At 57.4% G+C, this 27499-nt stretch overlaps 10 protein-coding genes across 10 annotated transcripts in view; 6 read left to right on the top strand and 4 right to left on the bottom strand.

The window, feature by feature from the left end:
- Nucleotides 1-42: 42 nt before the first annotated feature.
- Nucleotides 43-2946, top strand: PUNSTDRAFT_138025 (uncharacterized protein; the record flags this gene model as incomplete). Its single annotated transcript, XM_007387686.1, has 11 exons — nt 43-196; nt 907-1082; nt 1141-1238; nt 1290-1412; nt 1461-1594; nt 1650-1869; nt 1925-2028; nt 2088-2107; nt 2157-2399; nt 2459-2756; nt 2801-2946. The coding sequence occupies 11 exons, from the start codon at nt 43-45 to the stop codon at nt 2944-2946; spliced, it is 1716 nt and encodes a 571-aa protein (XP_007387748.1).
- A 1335-nt stretch (nt 2947-4281) lies between these two features.
- PUNSTDRAFT_75399 (kinase-like protein) lies at nt 4282-6156 on the bottom strand (the record flags this gene model as incomplete). The annotated part of the gene is made up of 7 exons (XM_007387685.1): nt 4282-4712; nt 4776-5066; nt 5195-5309; nt 5507-5655; nt 5804-5873; nt 5924-5964; nt 6033-6156. The coding sequence occupies 7 exons, from the start codon at nt 6154-6156 to the stop codon at nt 4282-4284; spliced, it is 1221 nt and encodes a 406-aa protein (XP_007387747.1).
- A 931-nt stretch (nt 6157-7087) lies between these two features.
- Nucleotides 7088-7501, bottom strand: PUNSTDRAFT_138023 (uncharacterized protein; the record flags this gene model as incomplete). The annotated part of the gene is made up of 1 exon (XM_007387684.1): nt 7088-7501. One exon carries the CDS (start codon nt 7499-7501, stop codon nt 7088-7090), a length of 414 nt encoding a protein of 137 aa, XP_007387746.1.
- Nucleotides 7502-7915: 414 nt separating this feature from the next.
- On the top strand, nt 7916-9126 carry PUNSTDRAFT_92240 (alpha/beta-hydrolase). The gene is made up of 5 exons (XM_007387683.1): nt 7916-8062; nt 8125-8203; nt 8296-8412; nt 8465-8862; nt 8954-9126. Exons 1-5 carry the CDS (start codon nt 7934-7936, stop codon nt 8999-9001), a joined length of 771 nt encoding a protein of 256 aa, XP_007387745.1. The 5' UTR covers nt 7916-7933; the 3' UTR covers nt 9002-9126.
- A 144-nt stretch (nt 9127-9270) lies between these two features.
- On the top strand, nt 9271-10770 carry PUNSTDRAFT_122569 (NAD(P)-binding protein; the record flags this gene model as incomplete). The annotated part of the gene is made up of 7 exons (XM_007387682.1): nt 9271-9678; nt 9741-9821; nt 9882-9951; nt 10018-10209; nt 10281-10414; nt 10475-10576; nt 10639-10770. Exons 1-7 carry the CDS (start codon nt 9322-9324, stop codon nt 10768-10770), a joined length of 1068 nt encoding a protein of 355 aa, XP_007387744.1. The 5' UTR covers nt 9271-9321.
- Nucleotides 10771-15830: 5060 nt separating this feature from the next.
- PUNSTDRAFT_146153 (uncharacterized protein) lies at nt 15831-20234 on the top strand (the record flags this gene model as incomplete). Its single annotated transcript, XM_007387681.1, has 12 exons — nt 15831-16915; nt 16980-17896; nt 17961-18072; nt 18130-18227; nt 18283-18493; nt 18551-18683; nt 18739-18930; nt 18989-19216; nt 19275-19338; nt 19398-19468; nt 19521-20079; nt 20137-20234. 12 exons carry the CDS (start codon nt 15831-15833, stop codon nt 20232-20234), a joined length of 3768 nt encoding a protein of 1255 aa, XP_007387743.1.
- A 1488-nt stretch (nt 20235-21722) lies between these two features.
- On the top strand, nt 21723-22342 carry PUNSTDRAFT_32363 (uncharacterized protein; the record flags this gene model as incomplete). Its single annotated transcript, XM_007387680.1, has 2 exons — nt 21723-21809; nt 21860-22342. Coding segments are annotated over 2 exons (570 nt in total), but the record flags the coding sequence as incomplete, so codon positions are not given.
- Nucleotides 22343-23209: 867 nt separating this feature from the next.
- PUNSTDRAFT_47106 (uncharacterized protein) lies at nt 23210-24417 on the top strand (the record flags this gene model as incomplete). Its single annotated transcript, XM_007387679.1, has 2 exons — nt 23210-23441; nt 23504-24417. The coding sequence occupies 2 exons, from the start codon at nt 23210-23212 to the stop codon at nt 24415-24417; spliced, it is 1146 nt and encodes a 381-aa protein (XP_007387741.1).
- A 673-nt stretch (nt 24418-25090) lies between these two features.
- Nucleotides 25091-26446, bottom strand: PUNSTDRAFT_138018 (NAD(P)-binding protein; the record flags this gene model as incomplete). Its single annotated transcript, XM_007387678.1, has 8 exons — nt 25091-25201; nt 25265-25354; nt 25413-25465; nt 25524-25646; nt 25708-25881; nt 25934-26043; nt 26095-26245; nt 26296-26446. 8 exons carry the CDS (start codon nt 26444-26446, stop codon nt 25091-25093), a joined length of 963 nt encoding a protein of 320 aa, XP_007387740.1.
- A 711-nt stretch (nt 26447-27157) lies between these two features.
- PUNSTDRAFT_92231 (peptidyl-prolyl cis-trans isomerase-like 3) overlaps nt 27158-27499 on the bottom strand; it is a 1961-nt gene continuing 1619 nt past the window's right edge. The window contains exon 7 of the mRNA XM_007387677.1: nt 27158-27476. The gene's annotated coding sequence lies outside the window, so the exon portion shown is untranslated. The remainder of the gene's footprint in view (nt 27477-27499) is intronic.

Raw genomic sequence — 27499 nt, 5'->3', positions numbered from 1 at the left:
ACCGCTTCCATCGTCCCCATTGCATGGTGGCGTGTCGATTATATGTTCGTCCACCTGTACTATCGAGATACCTGGCTAGCTTCCGCCTCCTTGACGAATGTCATTGCGTCAGACATATCCGTCCCCTTGGATGAGGCTAACGACGACGCGGTAATGTATCGCGGGCCGAGACCGATTTTACCGGAACTGCAGGCAGGTACGTAGCACGGGTGCACAAACTGGGCAACGATGATTTAGAAACACCGGGGCTCCGGTCTATCATGACTATCCTGTGCTGGAGTCGTCGCGAAGACCAAGTCAGCCACAGGGTCCAGACAGCCACAGGATCCAGACCTGGACGTAATGTGGCTTGTTCATCTTTTCTTACGTCCGCTTGCTTGCCCTCTTCCACTTGTCTTGCAACTGGGATCAGGCTCCTTCCCTTATAGCCTCAGTAGTAACGAGGACGCGTGCGGATTGAACTATCCGTGCGCGTCAGGGTTTTACGTGCAATGGGGCCAATTCAACTCATTGCATGCTCAAACGAACTTGAACCGCAGAATTGGCAAGAGTCAATGACGATGGGACCGTTCGAGCGGGAGGAATCCTCGAGGTGAAACCGTACATGGCAGGAGTTCCTGGTAATGGGACAGTTCGAGCGGGAGAAGTCCTCGAGGTGAAACCGCGCATGTCCTCTCTTCATTTTGTCCCCCGAGTTCTCGTGCCTCATGCACGTCACGGTGTCTTTCACTACTGCGGTGAGCTATCGACGGTCTTATATAACACGGTGCGCCCTTCATACCTCACCCAACTGACCACCCAATCGCGATATGCCCCCTTCACTTCGATATTCCGCTTTACTTGAGGTCCGATCGGAGCCTGACCACGATGATCATGCTCATCATCGTGATCATGCTACAATCACAGCACCTGTCTTTACTGGCGAAGCACTGGCTCTTGCTGGGGAGGCTACGTTCCCGCAGCATGCGCTGTACGGACTTGTGCTGGAGCAGGAAGCAACAGGCTTTGCCTCAACAGTCCAGTCCTCGGAGGTGTTCGTCAACTCTAACGCGCCATTCAGTGCTCTAGTATGCGGTGTACAGGTGAGTCGGGTTCGGGATGACGACTCAGAGGACTCAGCTGACACATCCAACTCGCCAGGGCTCTGGGAAGAGCCACAGCACAAGTGTATTGCTCGAGAGTTGCTTGATCAAGGATGACCGTGTAGGGACACTACCGGCCCCCTTAAGCGGCTTGTTGTGAGTTTCGCTTTAGGTCCTCGCTCGAAGTTGGCTGACACATTCGTTTAGGTTTCATTTTGACACGGCTGCTGGTGGCGGCGTCGTTCAACCATGTGAGGCAGCCTACCTGGCATCACTAGACCCCCGCCGTGGTGAGCATGCCGTCCCGCCCCGCGTAACAGTTCTGTGTCTGTAGGTTTCTGTCTATGCGTTAAAAGTGTCTTTATTGAACGCTGCCAGGCCCAACTCGCTCAGGTGTATGCGAGAGGTCTACAAAGGACTACCCGGAGTTGAAGTTCAACCGCTGCACTTCGCTGCCCGGGATATCAGTGCCGAGCGCTTGCTTTGCATGATGAAGGTTGATGGTGAATCGCGTACGTTTTAGTCCGTCATTTGAGCGTTGTATGAAGGCTGAGTCCTCGAACACAGATATGCCGCTCTATATGGAATACGTCATGGCGTACATCCGTTCGATGGACGTATTCTCCTACAGCAGTTTTCGCCGTGCTTTACAGGAACAGAAGTTCAGTACCGACCAGAAGTCGATGCTTAATCTTCGCTTGAGTCTTCTGGATGCCTGCTTAGAGGGGGGAACAGACACGAACCGAGTCTCGACACATTTTGGTCCCGGAAAATTGGTGATCGTAGAGTGAGGATCGAGTTTCACATTCATGCACAAACCTGACACGCTCTGGCGCTTCCAGTCTGTCCTCGCCTTTCATGGATGCCGGGTCTGCATGCGGATTTTTTGACATGATCCTGGGGCTTTTCATTGAAGCGGACGTTCGCGCATCGGGAAAGATTGTCGGTAAGATGTCAGTGATCTGTGTTGTCCCATCATGACTGACTATCGAGAACACCTTGCAGTACTCGACGAGGCCCATAAAGTGAGTTGTTATCCGACTTGTTGAGTATTGGACGTTGATCTTGAGCCAGTACCTGACCGAAAACACGTCATCATCCCGGCTGACGGAATCGCTTCTGTCTGTCATACGACAGCAGCGGCACCTAGCCACCAGGGTGGTGATTTCTACTCAGGAGCCGACGGTGGTCCCGAGCAAGTTCCTCGACTTGTGTTCCTTCATCGTTGCTCATCGGTTCTCCTCGCCTACGTGGCTGAGGCATCTGCTCGAGCATGTGGCAGCCAGAACAACGGATTCGAGCGCCTGGTTTTCCAAGGTGAGATATCCTCATCCAACGTGGTTGGGTAAACCGCCTCATCACTCAACATCAACCAGATTGCATCACTCAAAACAGGAGAAGCGCTGCTGTTTGCTCCGTCGGGGCTGAGTGTTCGCGAGATGCAGAACGGAAGCATCGACGGCCCCGATAAGGCGATCGGACCGCTTAAGCAGATCGCTCCGCTTGGACCAGGATATCTGCACGTTAGGTCTCGTCTCCGCATCACTCGTGATGGCGGACACTCCATGCTGGCCGTTCGTGACTCGGTACTCAACACCAGAATTGGCCCCATCGCATCCCAAGCGGAACCCTCCTCTATGGCGGGCCTCCCGAACGATGGCGATCCGTCCTCTGGTTCGTTCCCGAGTCCTTCCGCGAGCCGCAACTTGAAATCACAGGCGATCAGGACTTTCGCAAGTTCAGCAGCTTCCGCTTCCACCACGAAAGCTCCTGCAGACATGTGGAACTCTTCGGCTCTAATCGTATCAATCCCTCCCGATTACCTTCCACTCGTCCAATGGCTGAAGGGCCGACCCGGGCGTAGAGCCTCGATGACTGCCATCAACCTAGCACTGCAGGGTATGAAACCCATCCCATTCAAGGGTAGACTCACGCGGTACATTGAAAAAGGTGTAAGCCATGGCCTATTATATCGCGAAAACAGCGGGAACAAGGAGTGGGTGCGCCTACTAAGCCATGGTGCCCAATAGTCTTGGTAATCGGTGTATATAATACCGCAGACAACGATTCGACGTACGCTGCAGTTGGCCTATACTAATGCTGCGTGAATTTACGAGACCTCCCGACATCCTGCGTTAGCAGTAGTGACTATGAACAGGACTCCTGTATTGCTTGCAGACCTGACACATAATACATGCGGGGGAAGGGCGTTAACGGTTATCAACGAGGAAACAAGATAAGGGCGATCAGAGAGAGAGTTTTCGGGAGATTCGTAGGGTTCTCATGAACAATCGACATGCAAGGATGACGGAGTAGAGGTGCGATTGGAGCTTGTTCGTTGTACCACGTGCGCCGGGCGTGTCCGACGGGGAACCGCGATCATTCCCGTAAGCTTCAGGCTCTGAGCGATTGAGCGAGAAAGAAAGGAGAAGGAACGTGAACAAGTATAGCGCCGTTGGGTGGAGGAGTCGTGGACGTGTGTATGCGTGATGCAGCGATGGGTGGGTGGGTAGCTTAGGCGGGAGGGAGAGTACGGTAATAGGGAGGTGCGTATGTATCCTGGCGTCCAGTTCGTGGTTGGGTCCGAGCCTGCCGTGCAATCGTTCTAATGCAGAAAAAAGACAATATTACTGTGAAGGGCGTGCTCAGCTCGACCGTCTCATCACCACGGACGAGAGACGATATGAGCGTACCAATGAAACGAGAATCATCCACATGCGCGCCTCGAGCGCGCACGACATCGTCCACCGCTCGGCGCCTCACGCCGAGCAGCACAACACGCTCCAAAACCCGCGTTTCTTGCCACCATGCCCCTCGTCTTGCTCGCGTACGCGCTCCATCGGGTCGTACACGCCCATCCCGCGCGTCCCCGCATGCTGCTGCTGCTGCTGCTGCGAAGCGAGCTCCCGCGATCCCGCCTTCGCGTGCGTCGCCGCGGTGCCGCCGTACGTGTACGGGTCCGAGCCGCTGCCCGCGAGCCCCGGGTTCGACCCGCCGCCGTTCAGCGCCGCCGCCGGCGTCGCGCGGCCGTACGACTCCGTGCGGTAGCCCGTCGTCGTCGTCGGGCTCGGCGCCGCCGCGTACGGGTGCGGCGTGGGCGGGGCCAGCGCCGCGCTGTCCCTCGCGCGCTCGCGCTCGCGCTCGGCGCGCATCTGCTGCTGGCTGGCGCGCCGGCTCGTCGGCGCGAGCGGCTGCACGCTCAGGTCGCGCGAGTTGGCGCGCGAATCGCCGCCGGTGTTGCGCCGGCCCGAGTCCTTGAGCCGCGCGGGCGTCGGGCTGAGCACGAGCGGGGACGACTGGGCGCCGGAGGCGTCCTGCAGATGTTGGCGCGACTGCCGGCGGCCGTGCTCGCGCTCCTTGCGCTCCGCGCGCGGCGTGTGCGGGGTAGAGGATGGGTGGGACTGATGGAATGTGGTTCAGTGCGGACGCACGGCACGGTGCAAGGAGGGGAACTCACGCTGCTAAATTCCCAGCCTTTGCCGCCGTTAAGGAGCATCCAGTCGTACATGCCGTCTTCAATCTCGCCAAGGGTCTTGATGACCTTCGTGAACAGCTCGCGGAGAAAGTCATAGTCCGGGTTCTCCTCGAAGCCAAGCTTGCGGACGTAGTTCATGTAGATCGCGAACTCCTCTACAGAAGGGGAGCACAAGGTTAGGGAGGGCAAGCACGTTTTGCGGTCACAAAGAAGCTCACCAGGGAAGCCCTCGCACAGCTCTTCAATCGGCGTCGTCTGCTTCTTCTCGCCAATCTTCTCGTACTTTTGCTTGTTCGTCTGCGCACGGAGACCCTGCCACGGCAGTCCGCCGCGGAGGAAGTACATGAAGACGTGGCCGAGGGATTCGAGGTCATCGCGGCGAGACTGCTCACGCCCGAGATGGGTGTTGATCGACATGTAGCGGGCCGTGCCCGACAGCGACTTGCGTTCCCGATACGGTATGTGGACCTTCGTTTTCGGGTCCCGATAGTGTTTCGCCATGCCGAAATCTAGAGATCGTACGTGATCAGCATGGCAGCCCACATGCATAGAGCGGATGGATCGGGCCTCGACAAAAAGGCCGCATACACGAGGCAAGCATAATGGAGAGTCTGGACAAGAACTTCATAGAACGTACCGATGATGTGGATGAGGTTGGCGTTCTTGGTGGTCGGGACACCGATCAAGAAGTTGTCGGGCTTGATGTCGCGGTAGATCAACGACTTGTCGTGTATGGATTGGACACGAGTGATCTGGCAGGCTCTGCGTCAGCACACTATAGGAAAGCACAGCCCTTCGCGCGTCCGCGCCTGGACCTCGGAACCATGATAGATGAAGAACACGCGTCGCGGAAGGACATGACACGGTGGAGATGGGGGCTTGCGGTGTCCCGCGTAGCGAGCCACGATGCAGCTCCGCCTCCTCCGCAGGATCTGGAGTAATGACTTACCATCTGCTTCGCGGCCATGCAGACGGTCTTGATCGTGAACTTGCGACCGCACATGTCGAAGAGGTCTTCGAGGTTGGGGCCGAGGAGGTCGATGACGAGGACATTGTGCAAGCCCTCCTGGCCGAAGTAGTGCACGTGCGGGACACCGACTAAGGGCGACGACGAGGAGCCCACGGTGAGCGACGGAGATGCGTGTGGGAATTGGTGGGGAGGGCGAAGAGAAGGCAGACAAGGACCAGACGGGTGAGGTCAGCTCACGGGGCGCCAGCGGAGCAAACCGCGCGAGCGGAGACATACCGGTGCCGTTAAGGGTGCGGTAGGAGCGGTACTCGTCGCGCAGCTGGGGCGCGTCGGACTTGCGGGGTTCCTGCAAAGTACGGTCGGTACGCCGGAACATTGCAGCCACAGCGGCCTCACAAATTTGATCGCCACCGGCTGGTTGGTCAGCGTGTTCGTGCCTGGGCGAGCAGAGGGGTGTCAGTACCGGGAATGGCGCCGCGGGTTCATCACCACGCATCGCGCTCACCTTCGAAGACGACGCCGAACGAGCCCTCGCCGATCTTCTTGCCAACCTTGTAGTGCGTCCCGACCATGCCGTTCGAGCCGGACGACTGGTGCGTCGAGGACGATATTATCTGCGGTGCGGTCATATTGGAGAGAGAGAGACGTGAAGCCCAGCCCGGCGGCGACGTTGGCGAGAGGGAGGGGAACAAGGAGGAGGGGGCGGGCGGGGAGAAGAGGGCTCGCCTCGGTCCTGGGCCGGTGCGGAAATGCGAGGGTGGCACGTGCCCTCGTGGTGGGCCCTGGCGCCGCACCACCCCTATAAGCGCCGCCCCTGACGCGGACGAGCCATGCTCTCATCCGACGCCGACATTGATGGCGATGATGTATGTACTGTCTGACAATCCATGCCATATCGCTCTGGAATGGTCTGCGTGCTCCTCTATGCCGTGCGCGTCGCTCACGGACGGGATCTGCTGTCTTCGCTTCTGTCTGGGTGGTTACGTATACATGCCGTTCTCTGCGCTTTTTGCATGTCATCTCGCTGCGAAACAGAATCGATACCTGGCGTGTTCTCTGCGCGGAAGAGTGCTCTGCGCATTGTCTCGGACAGGAAGCACAGCCAAGTCGAGCATAGGCTCCGATATATGAGGCAACGCCTGTCCATCCTACAGCTTAGTATGCTTACTATTGAGCCAACGCTAACATCATCATGTCTAGTTCGCTGCTAAGCGCCTCCTTTGACATTGGTACGACAGTCGCTCTCGGACTCATCGCCTTGTTGACGTCTTCTCACTTTTCCCCAGACCTCCGCGTCCTTCGTCGATCGCGGGCGTCCACCGTATGGCACTGGCGTTCTATCATTCTATCGATGTCCTCGGAGCATTCTCAACAATGAAAGAGAAAAGACACAGTGTTCTGATCCACTTCACACCCGCTTCGAGATGCAGCCTGCTGCCCCGGTGCGCGCGGACCGACACGGAATGGAAATCAGTCTGTGCCATACTTGCTGTCAGAGACTTTTCTGGCTTGAATATCCAGCAGCCTTGGGGGCACGTACCTCATTCATAGCAACGGGCGTCAACCGAGCAAGTCCAGCGATTTGCGCCCGTCCGGGTCCGACTCCTTCACCTCGACCGCACTCGACGTAGCCTTGAACGCCCACCTCCTCAGCTTGTCGAGTTTCGACGTAGTATGCTCATGCGTGGCACTGCTGGCTCTGTCGTTGTGGTCGGCGTCATCGGTCGATGTGCTCGACGTCGTCCGTTCGACGTGCTCGCGCGGCTGATGTGGGGGTTCAGCTCCGTTGGTATGCGTAGGTGGGATAGCGTTCAGAGACCGGCAGAGCGCGCAATTGCCAGCTTCGCAGTGCATGCTGGTTTTTTTCTGGAACAATCGTCGAATGTCGGGGTCGCCTGGAGAGGCCGCAGCTAGATAACTTATAAGGTCGTCGCAGATCGATGGTTGCATGCCCCCTCGCACGTTTCCTACCATCTCCGTCCAACTGCCATAGCTTCGCACCGTACACTCTACCCTTACGGCTCGAACACCCTCGCGCCTTTCTCCAGCCCTGACTTCGGCGTCCAGACCTCGCGCCAAATGCGCCGTGCGTACAACACCACCCATCCGATCCACCCTGCCCCTTCCCCATATGGCTACAGAGTCCCACGCCTCTTGCCGACCTCCTCGTTCCCGATTGGCCCGGTTATAGCCTCCTCGACTCATCCACCCAATGCGCGTACCGGTCTCCAGCCGCTATCGTCATGCGGGAGGAGGCGTATAACAACGACGGCAAGCTCAAAGAACGCGCCCAAATTATCTCCTGAAGACCACTATAGACAACGAGCCATGACCACCACCGCCGAAGCGCAAGCGCAGGCCGAGCTACAAACGGGCTTCTGCGAGAACTGCTTCAAGGGATACAAGATGGAGGGTGCCGCGAAGGGGGAGGTCGTCCAGATCGGCCCGCTCGCGACGTACGTCGCCGAGCCTCCAGCCCCGAACGCGCACCCGGATACGGCCATCGTCTTCTTCACGGACGTGTTCGGGCTCAGGGTCAGGCCCCTTCAGCATATATGCGCAAGTAGTATCTACGACGCTGACGGGCGAAAGAGCAGCTCAACAACCCGAAGCTCATGGCGGACAAGATGGCGGAGACGACGGGCATTCGCGTCTACGTGCCCGACCTCTTCTTCGGTACGTCGTTCGCCTACGTGCGCGCTTAGTCCCCCCCCCCCTGGCGTAAGCTCTCCAACGCTGAACGACACACGATCGCTCCCCCTCTCCAGGCGAAGGACTGGACCCAGACAGCCTGCCGATCCCCGACACAGCGGAAGCGGCGCGTAACCAGACCGGCATCCTCTGGACGGTCAAGAAGACCTTCACCATCGCCGGCCTCGTGCCCTGTACGCCCTTCGTCTCCCACCATGCTCACCTCTAACACCGCGCCGCGGCAAGGGTACCTCCGCCACAAAGCGAGCAAGCACCTCGGCCACGCCGACGAGTTCATCCAGGCGCTCAAGACCGAGCACGGCCTGAAGACGCTCGGCGCCGTCGGCTACTGCTACGGCGCCCCCTTCTGCACGCGCTACAACGCCTCGGGCGACGCGCAGGCGATCGTGCTCGTCCACCCGTCCTCGCTCAAGGCGCCCGACGACTTCGCGTCGCTCCGCGCGCCCGTCTCGTTCGCGCTCGCGGAGGAGGACCACGCGTTCGGCCCCGAGCTCGCGGCGCAGGCGAAGGCGGCGCTGAAGGACAAGCCGTTCGACGTCGAGTTCGTCACGTACAAGGGCACCGCGCACGGCTTCGGGTGCCGGCCCAACTACGCGATCGAGGACGTCCGGAAGGGCTTCGAGGTGCGTTTTTTTTTTTTTCCGCGTTGGTTTCCCCCGTTCGAGGCGAGCGCATGAGATTATTAACGGGCGTGCCTTTTTTTTTTTTGTGCAGGGCGCGTTCGCGCAGACGTGCTCGTTCTTCAAGAAGCACTTGATCTGATTTCGCATCCGCGCACGTCGCGAATCGGATGTAACCCTACTACGCATCTTGCGCACGACATGTTGTGCGGACACCTGCTCTCTCATGTTCTCTCATAGCCCTTCGCATAATTTGATTGATAGTTTCTGCCACCACGTTCGGAACGTGGACGTCTAAGGGTTGTTTCCTGTGCACCGCCTCAAGATACAACGTTATCAGATTGCTGACGATCCGTATGGGGTCTTTCCATTACCCATGACGTCAATCGCACACGTCGAGATGGATGGTCACGACGATCCGCTACAGTATTAATCAACTTCACCACAGCGTCCTCGAATAACATGTCAACGGACCCGAAGATCCAGATCCTGCTCACCGGCGCGACAGGCTACGTCGGCGGCTCCGTGCTGGCCAAGCTCCTCGAGCACGAGAAGAAGAGCGCGTTCGCGATCACCGCGATCGTGCGCAGCGCCGACAAGGCGAAGCTGTTCGCCGAGGTCGAGGAACGGACGGGGGTGCCGATCACGCCCGTGCAGGGCTCGCACTCGGACGCGGCGCTCGTCGCGTCTCTAGCATCGCAGAGCGACGTCGTGATAGCCGCCGCCGACGTGGACGACCTAGAGGCTGCGAGGGCGATCCTCGGCGGCCTGAGGCAAAGGTACGAAAAGACGGGCGTGAAACCGATCCTGTTGCACACGGTCTGTACACGTGGTTGCGGCTCTCCGCCCAGGACGTTTCTGAACTGAGCTGCGCGCTTAAGTCTGGCACCGCGGTCTTCTGCGACCATGCAGCGGGCCTGTCGGGCGACGCCCCGGTGTACGACGATACAGATCTAGCGCAGGTCAGCGAATATCACGTTGCGGCGGCTCTACAACGCTGACGACTCCCACCTTGCGTCCAGTTGGCGAAAGTCCCAGATTCCGCTCCACACAGGAACGTCGAGTTGACCGTGTTCGAAGCAGATGCTCAAGGTACGTCATCGCTTGGTATATGTCGTTGGCGAGGACCGTCGCTCACCGCTGTTCTCGCGGCTGCAGGCTACGTCGAAACGTACATCATCTCGCCCTCCACGATCTACGGCCGCGCCACGGGCATCCTCGTCGATCTCGGGATCCAGAACCCGAAGAGCCAGCAAATCCCGAGGTTGGCACGGCTCTCCGTGAAGCGCGGCCGGGCCGGTATGGTCGGAAAGGGGCTCAACTACTGGCCGAACGTCCACATCGACGAAGGTGCGTTTGGCTCGGCTCGTCGCAAGCCAGCGGGTCTCGTGCAAGTCTGACTCGTACCTGCGGCGCCGCAGTCGCGGACCTGTTCATGGTCATCTTTGACGAGGCGCGGAAAACCAAGGACGCCCGCAACCCCGCCTTAGGACACGGCCGCGAAGGATACTACGTCGCGGCGAATGGCGAGCACAAGCTGTATCAGATCTCACAGGTTGGTGCGGGAATCGTCGCGTTTGTGGGGAAAAACGAGTGAGTCGTGCTTGGATACCAGGCAATCGGGAAGGCGTTGGTGAAGCTGGGCAAGTCTGACAATGCGGAGCCGACGACGTTCACCGACGACGAGGTCGAGGAGCTGGGCGGCGACGTTATGGCGGTGAGCGATACTCAAGGCGCTGAATGATGACCAAGATGGAGGATTCATGACTTTCTGTTTAGAACGTCATTCTAGGAGGTAACTCGAGGACCGTCGCGAGACGTGGCAAGCTCGTCGGATGGACACCGGCCAAAACCACGAGTGACATGCTCGCGAGCGTCGAAGAAGAGGTGAAGTTTGCGCTGGAAAACTGACCACGGCGAAGAGTGAGCACACCTATCCGACTCGCATCAGAGTTCGCATGTCGATGACAATCGTGGCAGCGTGTGCCAGAACAGATCAAAACGTGTACGAAGACAAGCATGTATGTACTAATATGCAACTACCTTTAGCGGTTCGTAACCCCTTTCGGACGAGGCTGGATGTCCATGGACCGCATTCAGCATCCGTCCCATGAGCTTCTAGCCTCAGAATGAACGCGAGGAGTCCGCACCTCGACACATGTCAGGACGGAAGATGACACGGCTACTACCTCATTCTCGATGAGAAGATTAACTATGTAAGACCGTCGGGTTCTCCTGGCACAACCTTGCTCGTCGTGCATTTAGAGTGTGGAGCCCTGACCCGGATCTTGGGCGTTCTTTGTTGGCGCCCGATGCACGAAGATAGCGGTTATGCAGTTGGGCATGACGAGGTAAAAACTGTGTAGTGCGCTCTGGACCGTGAACGGGAGAGCGATGTGCACTAAGTTCGTAGCTAGCGCTGAAGGTTGGCCTTCTGGGCCCGTCGTTGACTGGCTTTGGCGCACCGGCAAGACCGTGGATACCTTCTGGTGAAACAGCGCGAGGCACATGGTAAGGTTCGCTGCCGCGGCTGTCTCGGCGCATTCCTCTCAGATGTGACCACGGGAGAGCATGCCTTTCACTGACGATCAACCATTTCGAGTTGGGTCCTTTCACTGGAGTTGCTCTCTCTTAATATAAGGCCTGTCTCCATAAGCAGGTCGTTGAGGTAAAGTCGACTGACCGTGGCCATCCCATACGGCCTCCTCGAACGCAATTAGAAGTTTACGGATTAACCCCTTTCGTTCGCTAAAAATTCCTCACGTATCAGAAGGATCGATCAGGAAGCTATAGAATCGACGCGCGCTTTCGGCTACCACGCAGATGGGGGCTCTCCAGCGCTTGTGCGGGACTGTGCCGTGGGTATGCACACCTTGAACGACATGGTTCGGGACGCCACCACGAAGATCCCAAGAAGCGCCGCAGATTAATTAACATCCGCGAGGTCCGTCAATAACCGGCCACGCAAGGGGTAATCCGACACAGACACAGCGGTAATGCTTCCGAGCGGGTATCGCGAAGCCTCTCCCTTCGTTCTTCGCAGTGTGGGATTTCGTTCGTGCGGATGGCTTTGTGAAGTAATCCATGCATCCATGATCCAAGCGCTCGTCGTCCCTCGGCTATGCACGGCTTGCAAATAGATCTCGTCGATAGCAGCGGCATCCCTGCCGTTCTCGCTCCTCCGGAGAGTTCTCATCGTGTACGGAGTGAAATGAGATTAATTACAGTCATTTCTGCCGGAACCGATTTAGCGTTGATAATCCCACACCCGCGCCTGTCGGGGTTTGATAAATAATCGCGAGCATGCCTCCAAAGCGGCTTGTCAACAGTCATAAAGACGAATTAAGCGTTTCCAAGCTATTTCACGACGCTGTTTACTTCTCGCCGGATAGCTGTGCTATCTGGACGTTGGCACGAGGACGAACGGATATAAGAATCCCAATGGTAACCACTACTATTGCCGATCGGCTGAGCAATCGAATTGTCCGGAAAGGGAACGTTAGTATACACACGAAACCGTATGATTGGAATCGTATACATATGTCCGGCACGCGTGCTGCGGGCGGGTCCTATCTCCCCAAGCGCAAGTGCGTAGACGCCCGCGCCGGGGAATCGTGCTGAGGACTTGGACGCGGCCAGCAGACGATTCCCGGCATATGTCAAGGTTCACTATACACGTTACAGGCCGAAGATGCGCACAAAGTTGACATCCAGCACGCGCGCGCGCTTCTGGGCCGGCGCGGCGGTCGAGATCATACACGTAAGTCGTCTTTCGTGAGGCCAACCGCCTATCAGTCTGCCGCACGCAAACTCGGAGGCTCGAAACGACAAGGAAATAAAGCGGGAACCGCGCGGGGGCATAGTCTCTGCGGCCGATGGATTCCAGTGACGACGGAGTGTGGCGCATTCAATTGGCGGAAAAGGCAAAACAAAAGGGGCCGAGAGAGCGCGCTGGTAGGGTGGATCGGATGCGGGTCAATTGTCGGATCTAACTGCGGCCTGACGACGCATTGCAGCCGTGTAGCGGCAAACATCGTCGGAAGCTTCCAAGGGATGCCAGATACTCTCGGAGATGATCAGGTGGCAAGGACGAACGCCGATAAGGGCCGGCGCAGCGAGGATCCCTTCGAGCACCAACAAGGCATATTTCCCTACCCGTCTCCCTCCGAGTATTCTAAAGACGCCGAGCAGATGAAAGCGAACCGGAAGATATACGGCGTCGAAGACAAGGGGCGCGCGCCCGTGAAAAATCGGTGGTGGGAACGTCACTGTGCGGGGGGGAACTCGCGTTTCAATACTTTGCCCGATGGCGTTGGCGCCGGTGCAGCGGAGTGGGCCCCGGGGTGGATAATATAGACACCTGTAACGCCCCGCAGCGTTTCCCCCGTTCCTATGCGTGCGTCGACCAGCTGAGCATTTTCCGTTATCGCCTTCCTCGAAGAAAGAGATTCGCGCACGCCAACGCATTCCGTCATGAACACTACACACACACATGCTAACTTCTCAGCGGTCCCCCCCACCGAGAGTGACGGAAATGAGAGAGCCTCACCGGCCTGTTCGACAGGGTCACAAATGGGGTTTCATCCCGAGGACGAAGCTGGGGGAAGGGGGGGGAAGAACAGCTATACTAAGAAACGGAGTTTACGCAAGCTTTTCGCTTCCTCCCGTGCGCGGACATAATTAAGCCGGATTAGGTGCCCGCCATGGGTTCGCCTTCGCACGTTCGGAGAGCCCCGTTCTGTAGGAGAGTTTGCGTGAATGACGCGGGAGTTCCGTCGATGAGGGAGGTGGCGTCCTGCAAGCAGAGGGGGTGGAGGATTTGTCCGAGCAGGCGCTCTTTTGTTCCCCAAGGATCTTCGCAGCCCTGGCCGACGTACCCGAGGCCCGGTACCGAGATATGGATTAGCCATAGACAACGGCACAATGCACACCACCAGCCGTACAAGATGCTCCAAGATCGCGCTCATGGTGCAGGCTCATAACGAGAAAAGTCCAATACGAGTCTCGCCTCATCATTGGGTGACTTCCCGTAAGGATCTGTAAGGCCGAATAGAATAGATTTCGCTTACAAATCCACTAAGCGAGCGATGCCGAAAAATCGGCAACGACGAGCCAAGTTGTCGGTTTACAAGTCCCTCGTACAGACCTTTTATCTGGAAGGGGGGTCGACCCCCCCTTCCAGACCAGAATGCCCGTTTACAGACTTGAATTTGTCATGCACGTGACCCTCCCTCTTCCTCATTCGCTACTCAGCCCTTCTCAACGGACCTCCGCGTTTATGATGTTCTATTTCCGCCCCACACGCACAGGGCCGTACGGGGGCATAAACGTACAGCATAACCCACAGATCGGGGTTTGAACTGTTTATTCTGTGTTTCTGTCGCTACAGATCTTACGGGAAGTCATCCATTGGCTTGACTCCGAGATGAATCTGAGACTCATGACTGCAGCTCTGACAGTGGCGCTTCTAACTTCACTCGGAACGTCGCTTCTGCGCGCCTGAACCTGGTATAGTGGTCGACTCTCGAGCGCTGATGCGATCGAGACACGAACGCGTTGACTACCACTGATGCGCCCCTCGCAGCGTGCACGTAAGTAGGACCGGCGGAAAGGACGGACGCTCTCGCGGTTTTCTTTCGCGTTTCCCGTCCACACGCACGGTCACGTGAGATGATGTCCCGATTAAGGGGATCGACGGGAGTATTTCCGAGAGGGGAGACAAGTCGATCGCGCGCTCGAGCCGCGCTTGCCACCAAGGTCAGATTTCAAAAGAGCAGCCGATCGAAAACGAATTTATCAAACCGGTTTGCCAGTTCCACGCAAACGGATTATCCCACTACGTTAAGCCGTCAGCTTCATGCTCGATAAACTCCAGGATACGATGTACTTAAATGTACTTCCGTGCAGAACGTAGCCCGCCATCCGGAAGATCGCCCTGATAGTGCGAAATGCGTCCCTGAAACGCGAGAGATCGGAATCTTGGTCTGCGGTCGCGAACGCATGTGCTGCATGTGTATCTCCCGGCTGTGCCACCCGGCCTAACGATTCAACGAAAGAAGGCAGAGGCACACAGCGCACTAAGCATGTGCTGTAACACCGCGCGCGATGGATCATCGTGCAACCGAGAGAAAAAGGAGTCGATAAGGTTCGGGAGGCCGTGCTTGGACGGGCGCGGGCTCGCGGGTTCGCCACGAAGAGAACAAGGGGGGAGGGGGGGCAGGGTCCAGGCCCTTACAAGCGCGGATGGTCGGAACCATGTTGCGCCAATTGCAAGGTTTGGACGGGTTGAGAGCTGTCGAGAGTTCGTTATGTATCAGTGCCGCGACCCACGTTCATCGCGAATCGCTCGAGGCCCTGGATTCGTGCGATGGCCGTTATCAATTCGAGTTTTTCGCGCTTTTGTTGAGGACGCAGGGTCGAGGACTGGCAGTGTATCGCTGGCTTGCTGCCGATGGTAACAGCCGAGAGCGCGTGTTGGTTGGCTGTAGGCGTGCATGTGGAAAGAGAGAAGCAAGGGAGGCGCGCGAATATTCGGCGGGCCGGGCACGTTGTTGGAGGCGGGGCATGGGCACAGGCCTACGGGAACGCCACACGGGATTTGCACCTCCCGAAGATGCGACCGTTTGACAGCGCCGTGACAGCGATTCGCCCTGGCGGCGTGCATTACATTACCGCCTTAGCGCGTCCGTAAATATAATACTGACCACACCAGTCCGGTCCCAGCGCGAGGCTTTGGCTCGCGCTTCTGCCCTGCTTCCACTTCATACCACCCCCTCCGGATCCATCGGCTGACAGCCCAAACTCGTTCGTCATTCCTCGTTCTCCCGCCTTGGAGCCGGTGGACTCTTCTCGGTTCCACGACAAGTACGCGCGGAAGAGCCGGACAGCGTTCGCGCGCTAGCGCGCCGATATATCAAAGAGTTTCGACGCTTGTCGCCGTCTCTGGTGACTTCCCCTCCCACTCGTCCACCATGACTTCCAGCCTCCAGCAGTGGGACGCCCAGCCGCCCCAGCTCGAGCAGTTCGTGATCGACCAGGAATACGACCAGTTCCTTCCTCAACCGTTTGGGCCAGACCATCCTCAGCCATCGTCCCATTCGATCACCCCTCGGTACCAACCCCAACCTAACACGGCACCCAGCTACAGCACGTTTCCCGGGGCCGATACTCAACACGACCACCAACCCGCCTACGGGGCCCAAAATGCCTGGTCTCTACCCCCCGATCACGCATTCGCCCTCTCCCAACCCCCTCAGCCCGCCCTAAATCAGCAGCAGTACGGGCAGCAGCAGCAGCAGCACCGTCCGCCGCCGCCGAGCGCCTTCGCCCCGACGTCACCGCCCTATTGGGCAAATGCGCAACCGCCTCCGATGCCGGGCGCGCGACGACCCGGGGTCTCGCCCGCCCCCGCCCCGGGACCCCAGATCACCTCAGACCCCGCCGCCGCCTTCGTCACCTCCCCGACGTCGATCGACGGCGCGTCCGGCGCCTACAACGCACCCGGCACCTTCGGCTACGGCGGCGGCGGCGGCGCACCGCCCAACACCGCGTACCGGCAACCGCAACAGCACTACCCGCCGTCCGCCTCTGCCGGTCCGGGTCCGGAAACGTCGGCCGCGCGCTCCTCCTCGCACTACCGCAGCCCCGCCGACGCGCGCCCGGCCCGGCCCCCCCAGCCACAGCTGCAGATGCCCGCGAGCGGCGGCGGCACCGGCCTCAAACGGCAGCGCACGAACACGGTCGTCGACCCGTCCTCGTCCTCCGCGGCGGCGAGGGCGGCGGCGTACCGCGAGCCCGCGGACGCTTCGCACGCGTCGGATAACGAGGACGATGGAGAGGGCGAGCTCGAACGCGACGCGGGTCGTGTCACCCTCCAGCCCCGGGAGAGCCTGCGCGAGCGCGGCGCGTGCTCGCGGTGCAAGATGCTCAAGGTCAAGTGCGTGCGCGACCCGGACCTGAGCATCAGCAAGGGCCTCGACCCGGACGTCTGTCGGCGATGCATGAACGGCGGACACGAGTGCGTCGTACCAGGGAAAAGACCTCGCAAGCAGCCGCCGTGAGTACACGGCTCGCGCCGTTCCGCCTGAAGGAATCATGTGTAGACTGACGTGATTCGACAGAAAACGAGGCGACCTGATGCAGCGCATCCAAGCCCAGGCCGCCCACATCGAGCGCCTCATGAAGCAGCTCGAAGCCGCCACGTTGGCCGCCAACGACAAACACCAGGGCGCGCACCGGCCCCAGAACGTGTCGGTGCCCACCCCCAGCCTCTCCGTATCAGCTCCCTACCTCATGTCGCCGCTCTCGAACGCGTCGCACAGCGGCATCTCCGCCGACTCGCGCTCGCCCGAGGCCGAGCGCGGCGACCCGCTCGACGACCGCGACCTCGGTCGCTACTCTCTCGGGCAGCCGCCGCCGCCCTCGACGGCCCCGGACCCGCGCGTGCAAGACTGGATCGCGAAGGCGCGCGCGTCGTTCGAGCAGTTCGGCGGGTACATCGGCATGGGCGGCGCGCGGGGCGGGGGCGTGACGCGCGCGCTCGTGGCGGACGAGGACCCGGAGGACGAGGAGAGCTCGGACGAGTACGCGGACTACGACGTGCTCGACGAGGAGTCGGAGCTCGATATCGCGGTCGAGAGCGACGGCGAGTCGGCGGTCGTGGACGCCGGGAGCCCGTACGGGGTCATGTCCGTCGGGCCGTCGCGCTCGCGCCGGGCGAGCAACAACCCGAGCGAGGACGGGAGCGGGGGAGGGGCGAGGAGGGAGCCGGCGGCGGGGACGAAGCAGAAGTTGGCGTCGTTGCCGACGGAGGCGGTCCCGTTTGGGCTGATGGCGGATATGAGCTTGAAGATGAAGGCGGGGAAGCAGCGCCCGGGGAAGAAGGGGAGCGGGACGGAGAGCGTGCCTGGCAGCCCCGAGAACACGACTGGAACCGCGGAAGCCTCCGGAGCTGGCCAGGGAGATGCATCAGGAGATGTGGCGGAGGAGCATCACGAAGAGAGAGTCGGTATCGCCGACGAGGATTACTTTAGGCCGAGTGAGTGTCTCGGAATTGTCTCGTGCTCTGTAGCTGTCCCCTGATGAGGCATTGCTCTCGCCAGGTCCTGAGCCCGAGACGCGGGGACCGTCGATCGTGGATCCATCACATCAGGCGCCGCATATACTCGCCAAGGGTATCGTGACGCCCGATGAAGTGGAGAAGCTATTCCGGATGTGAGTACTTTCGATCGTACCATTTGGTCCGTCACGTTGATGTCATGTACGCGGCAGTTATTTCGACTATATGAACTGTTCGCTTTCTATCCTCGATCCCGTCCTCTACACTGCGAAGACGACATATTGGCGAAGTCCATTCTTGTTCACAGTCAGTGAGTAGACATCACCACCCGCTCGTCCAAGCGCTGTAACTGAATCCGCACCAAGTCTGTGCCGTTGCGTCTCGCTACTATGGCCTACGACCCGAGCTGTACGGGGAGTTGATGAACTACGCTAGGCTTGCTGCTGGCACCGCCCTCATTGGTGGCCCGAAGACGGTCGAAAACGTTTTTGCCTACATATTACTGGCTCTATATCCGCTACCCGTGAAGAAGTGGGAGGACGATCGGACGTGGTTGTACCTCGGCTTGGCCATCAGGTAATGATGACGTATTTGACTATACCTCAAGTCGCTGCTTATACATGCCTTCGATAGAATCGCCACGGATCTAAACCTGCATCATCCATCTACGGCCAAGCCTCGGAACGAGAGCCACGCTCGGGAGCTGCTCAATCGCACCCGAGCATGGATCAACTGCTTCAACCTCGACCGTTCGACGGGATCACAAGTAAGCTGTGATTTTCTCGGCCCTAGCATGCAGTGCGTTGACGAAGTCGCCGCAGTATGGGAAATCTCCCATCATTCCGAATCACGACTACGTCGCGAACCATTCCGAGGAATGGTGGCATAGCTCGGAGTACAATCTTAGAAACTTCGACATCCACCTCAGCGGGTACAACGCAGAGTTGCGATGCCTGTCGCAGTTCAGGGCCAAGGTGTACAGCGACCCTAATCATCCCACGTTGCTCAACAAGGTATCGTCCCCTTTGATGTCCTCGGTTTTGATGTTGTGACCGATGCATGCGTCGACAGGACGCCGACATTGGCAAGCTGGCGATGGACACAGACGACAAGCTGCAAAACCTTTGGAAGGTGTGGACGGACAGGCTGAAGACGGTCGATGCGGGAGATGCGCAAGGCCAGTTCCGCAGCGGAATCATGAGTTTGGCGTACAGCTACGCGCGTCTTGCTGCTTTGTCGGTCGGATTCCAACACGCCTTCGGTAAACGAGGGTCAAACCCTCACGAATTCCTGCAAAGAGTCAGTCTCGTTCCACACTGTCGGAAGACCCGAGAAGGCTGACTATTCACTCGTTCAGTGTTGGCGTGCAGCTTCGGACGTCGTGACGGACTTCGCCAATAATCTAGGCACAGCGACTAACAGTTAGTCCCATCGTACAACTTCCAGCACTCATCGATGGTGCTGACTCTTTGCCCCTCAGGAATCTTCCTTCGACATGGCCCGGAGGCTCAAAGTGTCTTCGTTACGTTCGCCTGCGCGTTTCTTGTCAAGGTAACTCGGTTTGACTTGGAAGTGGGATCAAGATTTTCACACGTTGTTACAGCTACTTCACCCCAAGTACGCAAACTACATGACTGTCGAGCAGCGCCAGGGTATCCGACCGAAGGTTCAGAGAATCGCCGAACTACTTGGCTCACCCGACGTCGCCATCGACGATCGCCATGCACCGAAGCTATACTCGCACTTCTTGGAGAACCTCCTTGCTACACCTTTGGCGCGCGCGGACCCGACACTGCTACATAAGCGCTCCTCGGCAGCCAGACGGAACGCCCCCAAGCAACGAACCGTGTCGCCCGCCACGTCTCCAACCGTGGAATACGCATCGTACTTCGATGCTCCCCACTCGCGCTCGGCTCCGAATTCGCACTACCCATCTCCTACGGAGCAGAGGACGAGCGTGTCTCCACCGCCAGCGGCGACGACTTTCGGACAGCTGCCGACCTCGCCGACCTCGTCTGCGTTCCTGAACCCGCACGGGCTGGGTCTAGGCCTGAACCAGGATCATCCGACTCTCTTCAATCCTCCGCTCGCCTTTGACGACGAGCTGATGCAGACCATGCAAACCGCTGTGGACCAGACCTTCTGGCCAGGCGTCTGGCCCGGTACGTCACCTTTCTATGTCGTGCGTTGGCTGCCCAGCTTATCGTCATCTGTCACAGGCTTTGGCTGGATGGGCCAGTTCAATCACCAAAATGACTCCGATGTCCTCATGGGCTCGGTGGATCCGCGCATGATCGGCACATTCTCGTCTTCATGATACATCTTCTGCTACTACTGCATATAGTGCGGTGGCATGATCCAGTGCGCTAGGTTCTGCGTGGCCAAGTATCGTCTGTACAAATACGTAGGAGCTCTAATATGTACCAATAAGTGATATCAAGGGAGTTGGAGAGAAACCTTACGACGCACAGTTTGTTGTGCTTGGTTCATGAATTACGTCAGTGTCACATCCAGGAGACACTCTCATCGTCCTTGACGCCTGAGTATTGTTGTATAAATACGTAGGGGGGCTTCTAATATGTACCACTCTGTACGCTATAGCAAGTAGCCCTTCGTCCATGTCCAGTTGTAGCGTCGTAACTCAGCGCGCAATCGGTTGGTCGTGAGAAAAACGCTACGAGCAGCAACGCGACAGAGCTTCGTTGTCTGCCGCGTACATGCTTCGACTTGCCTCTCTGTGTCGCTGTTAACTTTCTGCATCTTTGAACACGACAACCCTTGCCTTGCTTCCAATACGCGGACGATGTGGAACAGGCACGGACCTTCTGCTGTCGACATTTTGGCGCTTGGTGGTTTGCATATGTTCAGTCACGATCTACGTCCGACGTTCAGAAGCGACCCGGTTACTCTGTTTTTCTCCCTCCTGGCAGTCCTTCACGATATACGATCATGAGCGGTCCGTGCGACTCGTCAAGAGTCTCCTAATGCTCCAAGGCTTCGTTTGTGGGTCCACATTGATACACGTGCATCGACAACCCGTGGACTCCGGTGTTATCGATAGGGACAACGTACTGCTCCTCGCAACAGGGGAGAATGGTCTATGGGCATAGGCAGGGTGTAGGGAATTTAGCTGGCTGTGGATAGGGACTTTGATTGGCCGGGGCAGACAACGATAGAACTCGCAAGCCCGCGCGTAACGCACAGATCGTATGCGTAAATCCTTCAAAATCTTTTGCATCATTCCGCGGCCCATATAGCGGACACGTTTCGGCTGACGTGCGGGGAGTGGAATCTCACATCTAGCCCCCGACTCCCGCCTTCCCACTCATCCTTGAACGACTCCTCAGAGTTCCCGTCGAGTTCTTGAACTATGGACCAAGGAAGTCCGAGTCAAATCCTACGGCGTGCGACGCACGGTCCACAGCCGGATCGAGACTCCGGAGCGCAGGACCGCCATTCTATATCCCCGCAATCGCGCGCGCACAGCGCAATCCAGAACTCTGGAGAAGACACGGATCAAGAGTTGCAAGACGAACGACCTGGATCTCGCCTCCCCCTTGATTTCGACCCCTACGCATATGTGAGGCTTAACTATCTATCAGGAAGGGCATTGCTCTATTTCATTGTCTAGCAGATGGAAGGTTATGAGCCCACGGCCTTGAGATGGGATCCTGATCACGAAGAGTCCCCCGATGCTGACGACGACAAAGAAAAGGTTATATCGATACTCGCTCCGCGGCTTAGCATCATTCATGCGCGATCCTTGCAGGTTCCAGTGACTGGGGTATCAGCAGATGGTACAGGATGGACGCATATCTATGGACAGTTGGAAAGGCTTGACAGGGAAATGATCAGAGGGTATTCGGAGGATATAGATAGCTTATTGATCTTCGTACGCTGCCTCCAACTGTTTGTTGCACTCCACTCATCTCTTGAGCATAGGCCGGTCTATTCTCCGCAGTCCTCACGGCATTCCTTGTGGAACTATACAAGCAACTACAGCCGGACCAGAACCAACTGACACTTCAGATCCTATCCGACATATCTCAACAGCTCAGTGAAATGTCGCAAGGAAATGCTACTTCGCCTTCGGATGCTCTGAAGCAACCGTTCCATGACCCAACACATGTAGTGGCTATCAACACTCTGTGGTTTCTGAGTCTCGTACTCGCTCTCGGATCCGCTCTCGTCGGCATCATCGTCAAACAGTGGCTCCGAGAGTACATTGTATGGCCTACCGTTTCTCCTGTGCAGCACGCCCTACAACTTCGTAGATTCCGCTTTGACGCGTTCAAGAAATGGAGGATTCCAACGATTGTGACCTTGGTCCCGATACTCCTACAGGTGGCGGTCGTGCTATTCCTTGGTGGACTCATTACTCTCACTTGGACCTTGAATCGCGCAGTATTTGTGGTCGCGACCGTCGCAGTCGCGGTGACCGTCCTCGCCGCCATACTTGCTGTGGTATTACCGCTGTTATACGACGCCTGTCCATACAAAACACCGTTTGGTTGGATGCTTCTCTCATTGCTACGCCCATTGTACATTTCATCTCACCGCTTCGCAACGTCCGCACGCCGCCGCTTGCGCAAGATCCACCCACTATTTTCGTCATCTGCCAGTCATACGACGTACTTTGATGTTGATGTATTGCCGCCTCCTTCGTCGTCACACGAGGACAAAGGCATCTTCCCCGATTTGTTCCAATTCAATGATTGGGTCCACCGAGATTTTGCACTACGAGGCTTCGGGCGGGATCCTATAACAAGCACTGCAAACCAATGCTTGACGCTGCTACGGTATACCGCGCAAGGTGAACTGGACAAGGACACCATAGAGGAATGCTTGCATCGGTTACCAGGTCCGCGGATACGTACTCACGCGGCAATAAATGACAGCGGCGCGCCAATGCTATGGCACCCGGATGGATGGCCTGGTGACCCAATGAAATTCCTGTTCGCATCCTGGATTGCCATCTCAGAGGCCCTCGGATTTCCTGACGACCCTTCCCTTCCGCTGCTTATATCCATCGAGGAGATCTGGTTTCGTCCCTACGGAAAGGATTATGAAGCCTTAACCCTGGAGCGATATGGGCGTTGCCTTGATAGCCTTCGCCCAGCTCTTCAAGCAGTGAACGATAATCAACTACGCCTAATGCACCGGCTTCTAGAAATTGGCATTGAGGGGATGTTTAAAGACAGCGCTATTCGCTACATCTATGATGTTTTTGAAACCTCCTCGACGCCGGAGCTTTCCAAGCTCTTAATCACGCTTCTGAAACACTCTCCATATATGACTGTCAACTCCCTCTGGATGATGCGGTTGTTATCTGAATTTGTCGGCGAAATTGTGCCTCCCCGCTACGTACTTTTCGTGTTGCGCGCGCTTTCGACAGAGAACTTCAACTTTCTCTTTGACACCATGATCGGCCACATCAAACCCGTGCTGTTACCGGGACATGAAGTGGTGTACAGATGTCTCACGATCAGACCTTGGTATCTTCGTCATCCTTCGACCGATCTTGGTGAGTTCCAGGCTGTTGTGGTTATATCTGACAGCATCGACTGAGCTCACCCATCATTTCAGGCCCTAAAGATTTCCACCAAGCTCTCCAAATCGTCACCTCGATAGGAGAGCCGAAGAAACTGGGAGAGGTATCGACGCAGCGACACGTTTTCTGGGCCGCGGTATCGATTCTCATCAATGTTTGGCTCAAGGGCGATCCCTGGGGAGCGCCGTTGGGATCTGCCATGAGCGCTTTCTTTGACGTTTTGAGCTCGGCGCTCACCGTCGAGATTAGACGTTCGCTCGACCCGGAGCCGCAGCGGTACGCTCACACGAACATCAATGATGAAGGGAAGAACGGACCAGCCGATATCGATTTCAGAGTTCTCATCCACTTTATAAGAGCCCACAAACGCATGTCTCCGGATCGCTCCGCGGCTGTCATCCGCCGTATCCTGGAGGGACACCATCGTGGCTGGGAAAGGGAACGGATAGAGCTGGCGTTCAAAGAGATATCTGACGGGTACCCAATGTGGGGCGATCCGCGCTGGGCATTCACCAACATGGCCCACGTCTACGAGTACTTCCGTTTCGACCCAACCGCTCCAGCATCCTGGCAGGAGCCCCACAGTGGCGACGTCGCCATGCCATCCCCGTCACCTCTACCCGCTACGTCGTCTCAACGCGTTCCGGACGAAGCGGTGCTGCCGAACGATGACCGACCGAGCGCTTCGTCTACTAGATCTCCGTATCGGGTCGCGATCCCGTCTCCTCTCCCAGCTTCAGCGCCAAGATTGGACGGGACTGCGGTTGCATATGGCGCAACGGACGTAGCTGTCGATACGCCGTCTGTTTCGACGCCCGATGGTGGACGGCCCGAAGTCTCGGCCCAGAGAGAAGGGACGGACGCCTCAAATCTCGAGGCACTTAAGCCTGCAGAGCGCGAAGAAGCAGAGCCGGACGTCCTCGCCGCCGATGGACATCCCGAGCGTTGAGATATTCCCGTTGGAAAAAAACGGCCAGTTGGATTTGAGGGTGGTTCAAAAGTTGTGGAGCGTGAAGATTTTGGTTGACACCAGGAGGATACACGGAACGTTATCAAAGATATGTACATATGCCAAGCGATATATGCCAAGCGACTGCCCGAGCGTGCCGACGAGAATCGACCATTTAGCGTCGATCGCGAGTATGCCAAAACAGGGCAAGACCCGTCGGTGCGGCCCGAGGATGGACTGGCATCTCGGTTGCGCGTTGGTCGCGATAGAGGTCGCGTGTTTGCCCACTCCGGGGTCCCCGCAGCTCCCGCGTCACGATATCGTCTTTTGATCACACAGTCCGGATACGTAGACCCAGGTAATTTTCTGACATCGTTATGTATTCGTCGCGGGGATCCGGAGGTGCGCTACGGACTGAGCTAATAAAATATCGGCATCTTGCCCGGGATTTGGAAATGCGCAGTCAAAAATTGACCGTAGCGGGTATCGATGATCCATAGCGAAAACTGACTCCATGCACTGTCGTTATTTACATAGGGAAAGGGATACATCCAAGTGAATAGCAAAGGCGAACCTGAATATACCAACACCTGGCTAGAATCTCTGCAAGCTCTTGCCGCGAAGGATTAAAGGGATGTATTGGCGATAAACAAGGGTGTCCATACCGTATTGATCAAAGAAACGGCTTGATCTGCTCTTCGCACCAGTCCCAGACCTTGTCCTGCTCGTTCGTCTTGTACGCTTCCTTTGCGGTTTTGGTAGTCCTCGCCCACGGATAATAGTACTGCACGACCGGAGGAGACAAGTCAGCTGCAAGATCTGCCGATAAAGGAGCTCGCCGACGCACCTTCCCGTTCTCCTCTCCCGCCTTCGGGCTCGTAGCGGCGTAGAGTTGTGAATAGGCACCCATGGGCGTCGGGAAAAGAAGCCATCCGACCTTCGTTTGTGACACATCAGATGCACTGCGAGAAAGCGCAGGGCGAAGTGAGGCGTACCAAGAGAAGCTGGATGCGGTTCGTGTGACGCTGGAGATCTGTCCGAATGGTTCCTGTATTCTCAACCGATCAGATACGGATGCAACAACATAGTATACCACAAATCCGTACCGGGATCAACGACATGTGCGATGACCCGTCCATTGGCGCCATAATCTCCCTCAAGGAGTTTTGCGAGCTTGAATGTCAGCATACAAGTCGCCATTTTGCTTTGAGCATACAGCTGCATGGTCCCTGATTGATTGTGGTAAGTGTGCAACAACTTTTGAAACGACGATGATGACAGATAGCCTACCTAGTTTCTTGCGCTGGCGCGTGTCGGTGAGGGTGTCGTACCGAATTGGAGGATTGAAATAATACGGTGCAGACGACGAGACCCAGACGATTCGGGTGCGGTACGACGAGTCTTGCGCAGAGGTTGCGGTTGAGCGAAGGAGGGGCAAGAGCAGCTCGATGAGTAGGAAATGACCTGACCCGGCAATGTTAGAGCTGAACACCACGAGTGGAAATGGCCGAAATACCTAGAACGTTCGTGCCGAACTGCAAGTCATAGCCTTGTGCGGTCAACTGCTCAATCGGTGGTATCATGACGCCGGCGTTGGCAATCAAAGCATCCAGGCGGGTCTGCTTGCTACGGTATTCGTTCAGAATCACCATCATGGGCGGAGAGGATGTAACGAACGATTTGAACTCCTCGACTGCCTTCTTGACGTTGGGCAAGTCCCCGAGATCCATCTGCAGGAACTGTGCGCGCCGTCCAGTTTCGCGCTCGAGGTCAGCAATTGCTGCATCAGCCTTGGTCTCAGAACGCGCGCTCAGCCAAACTTCGGCTCCTAATATCTGTTAGCTATGGTCGATCTACAAGGTATACTTCAGCACATACCGTGCAGCAGAAGCTGTTTGCACGTCTCCTTTCCGATGCCTGTATTGCCACCTGTCACGATGAAAACCTTCCCGTCCAATGCAGGTATGTCCTTCGGCGTCCACTTCGCCTTGGGCGGGAACATTTGATCGATGATAGTGAATAGCAGCATTCTTTGGCACGTTTGATACAGTTGACTGCGAGTCACTCCACGTCGTACTTATACCAGGGTTCGCCGGGATACACCATGCATGTAGAATGACGCGTCGGCGTACACATTCTCGGCATGGAAAGCAATAATGAGTGGGGCATGACTGCCTCCGTTTACGATTCTCTGCCTGAATAAAGCAGTATCGTGAAAGGGATGAGAAGCATCGCGTCGGCACAAGTGCACACGTTACAACGGAAAGACACGTCCTGCCGGCATACGAGTGTGTTCGGCAACTCACGGTCGACGATTCCACGTACTTATGTGGTGTGTTCATCAGGACCGAGCAAAGTGAAGCACTGCGAGAAAACGAACACACTTCTTTCTCACCGACCAACGTTCGGCTTGGAATTGTCCCACGATCCAAAAACTAGCGGAAAGGGAGGAAACTGTACTTGATGCTCGAAGGGGGGCCGATAGGCCCACCGGTGAACGACGACGCAGGTATTGGGAATAGGTAACGGGTGGGAGAGAGTCGATGGGATGGACATAGAGGCGCGCAGAGGGTGAGAACGGCCACGAGACTGGAGACGAGGCAGACATGGACATCACGCCGAAGAAGCGCAAGCCCAAGTGCGCGTACACGTTCTCATTCCCGAACGGAGCGGAGGCCAAGTAGCTTCGAAAGCCCCCCGGGGCGATCGAGTCCCTGTCGCAAGAAACGCCTTCTCCATGAGATACACACGATCGCATCGGATCGCCCCCCCCCCTGGATATACGTACACGAAACGAAAACACGACATAAGTATTCGAGCATGTACATAACTTCAGCGGCCCTCCGCGCACGTTTAGACCGATCGGATCGGCGTCGATGGACTTGCGAGACTTTGGGCGGGGGGGCCGCTCATCGGGGGCTTTGAAGGACGCGGATCGAGAGAATGGTGTGTTTCCTCGCGCGAAGGAAGGCACAACGCAGCAGCAGCAGCAGCAGCAGCAAGCACGGCGACGCTTTGGCTCCCTTTCTTGTCTGCTCATCGACTTGCCCGCGTTTTGTTTCCCCCCCCCCCCCCCCCCCCC

Source organism: Punctularia strigosozonata (assembly GCF_000264995.1).
Source record: "Punctularia strigosozonata HHB-11173 SS5 unplaced genomic scaffold PUNSTscaffold_15, whole genome shotgun sequence".
In the NCBI taxonomy this organism is placed as follows: domain Eukaryota; kingdom Fungi; phylum Basidiomycota; class Agaricomycetes; order Corticiales; family Punctulariaceae; genus Punctularia; species Punctularia strigosozonata.
The sequence above is the reverse complement of the archived record's forward strand: the minus strand, read 5'-3'. Positions and strand labels throughout refer to the sequence as shown.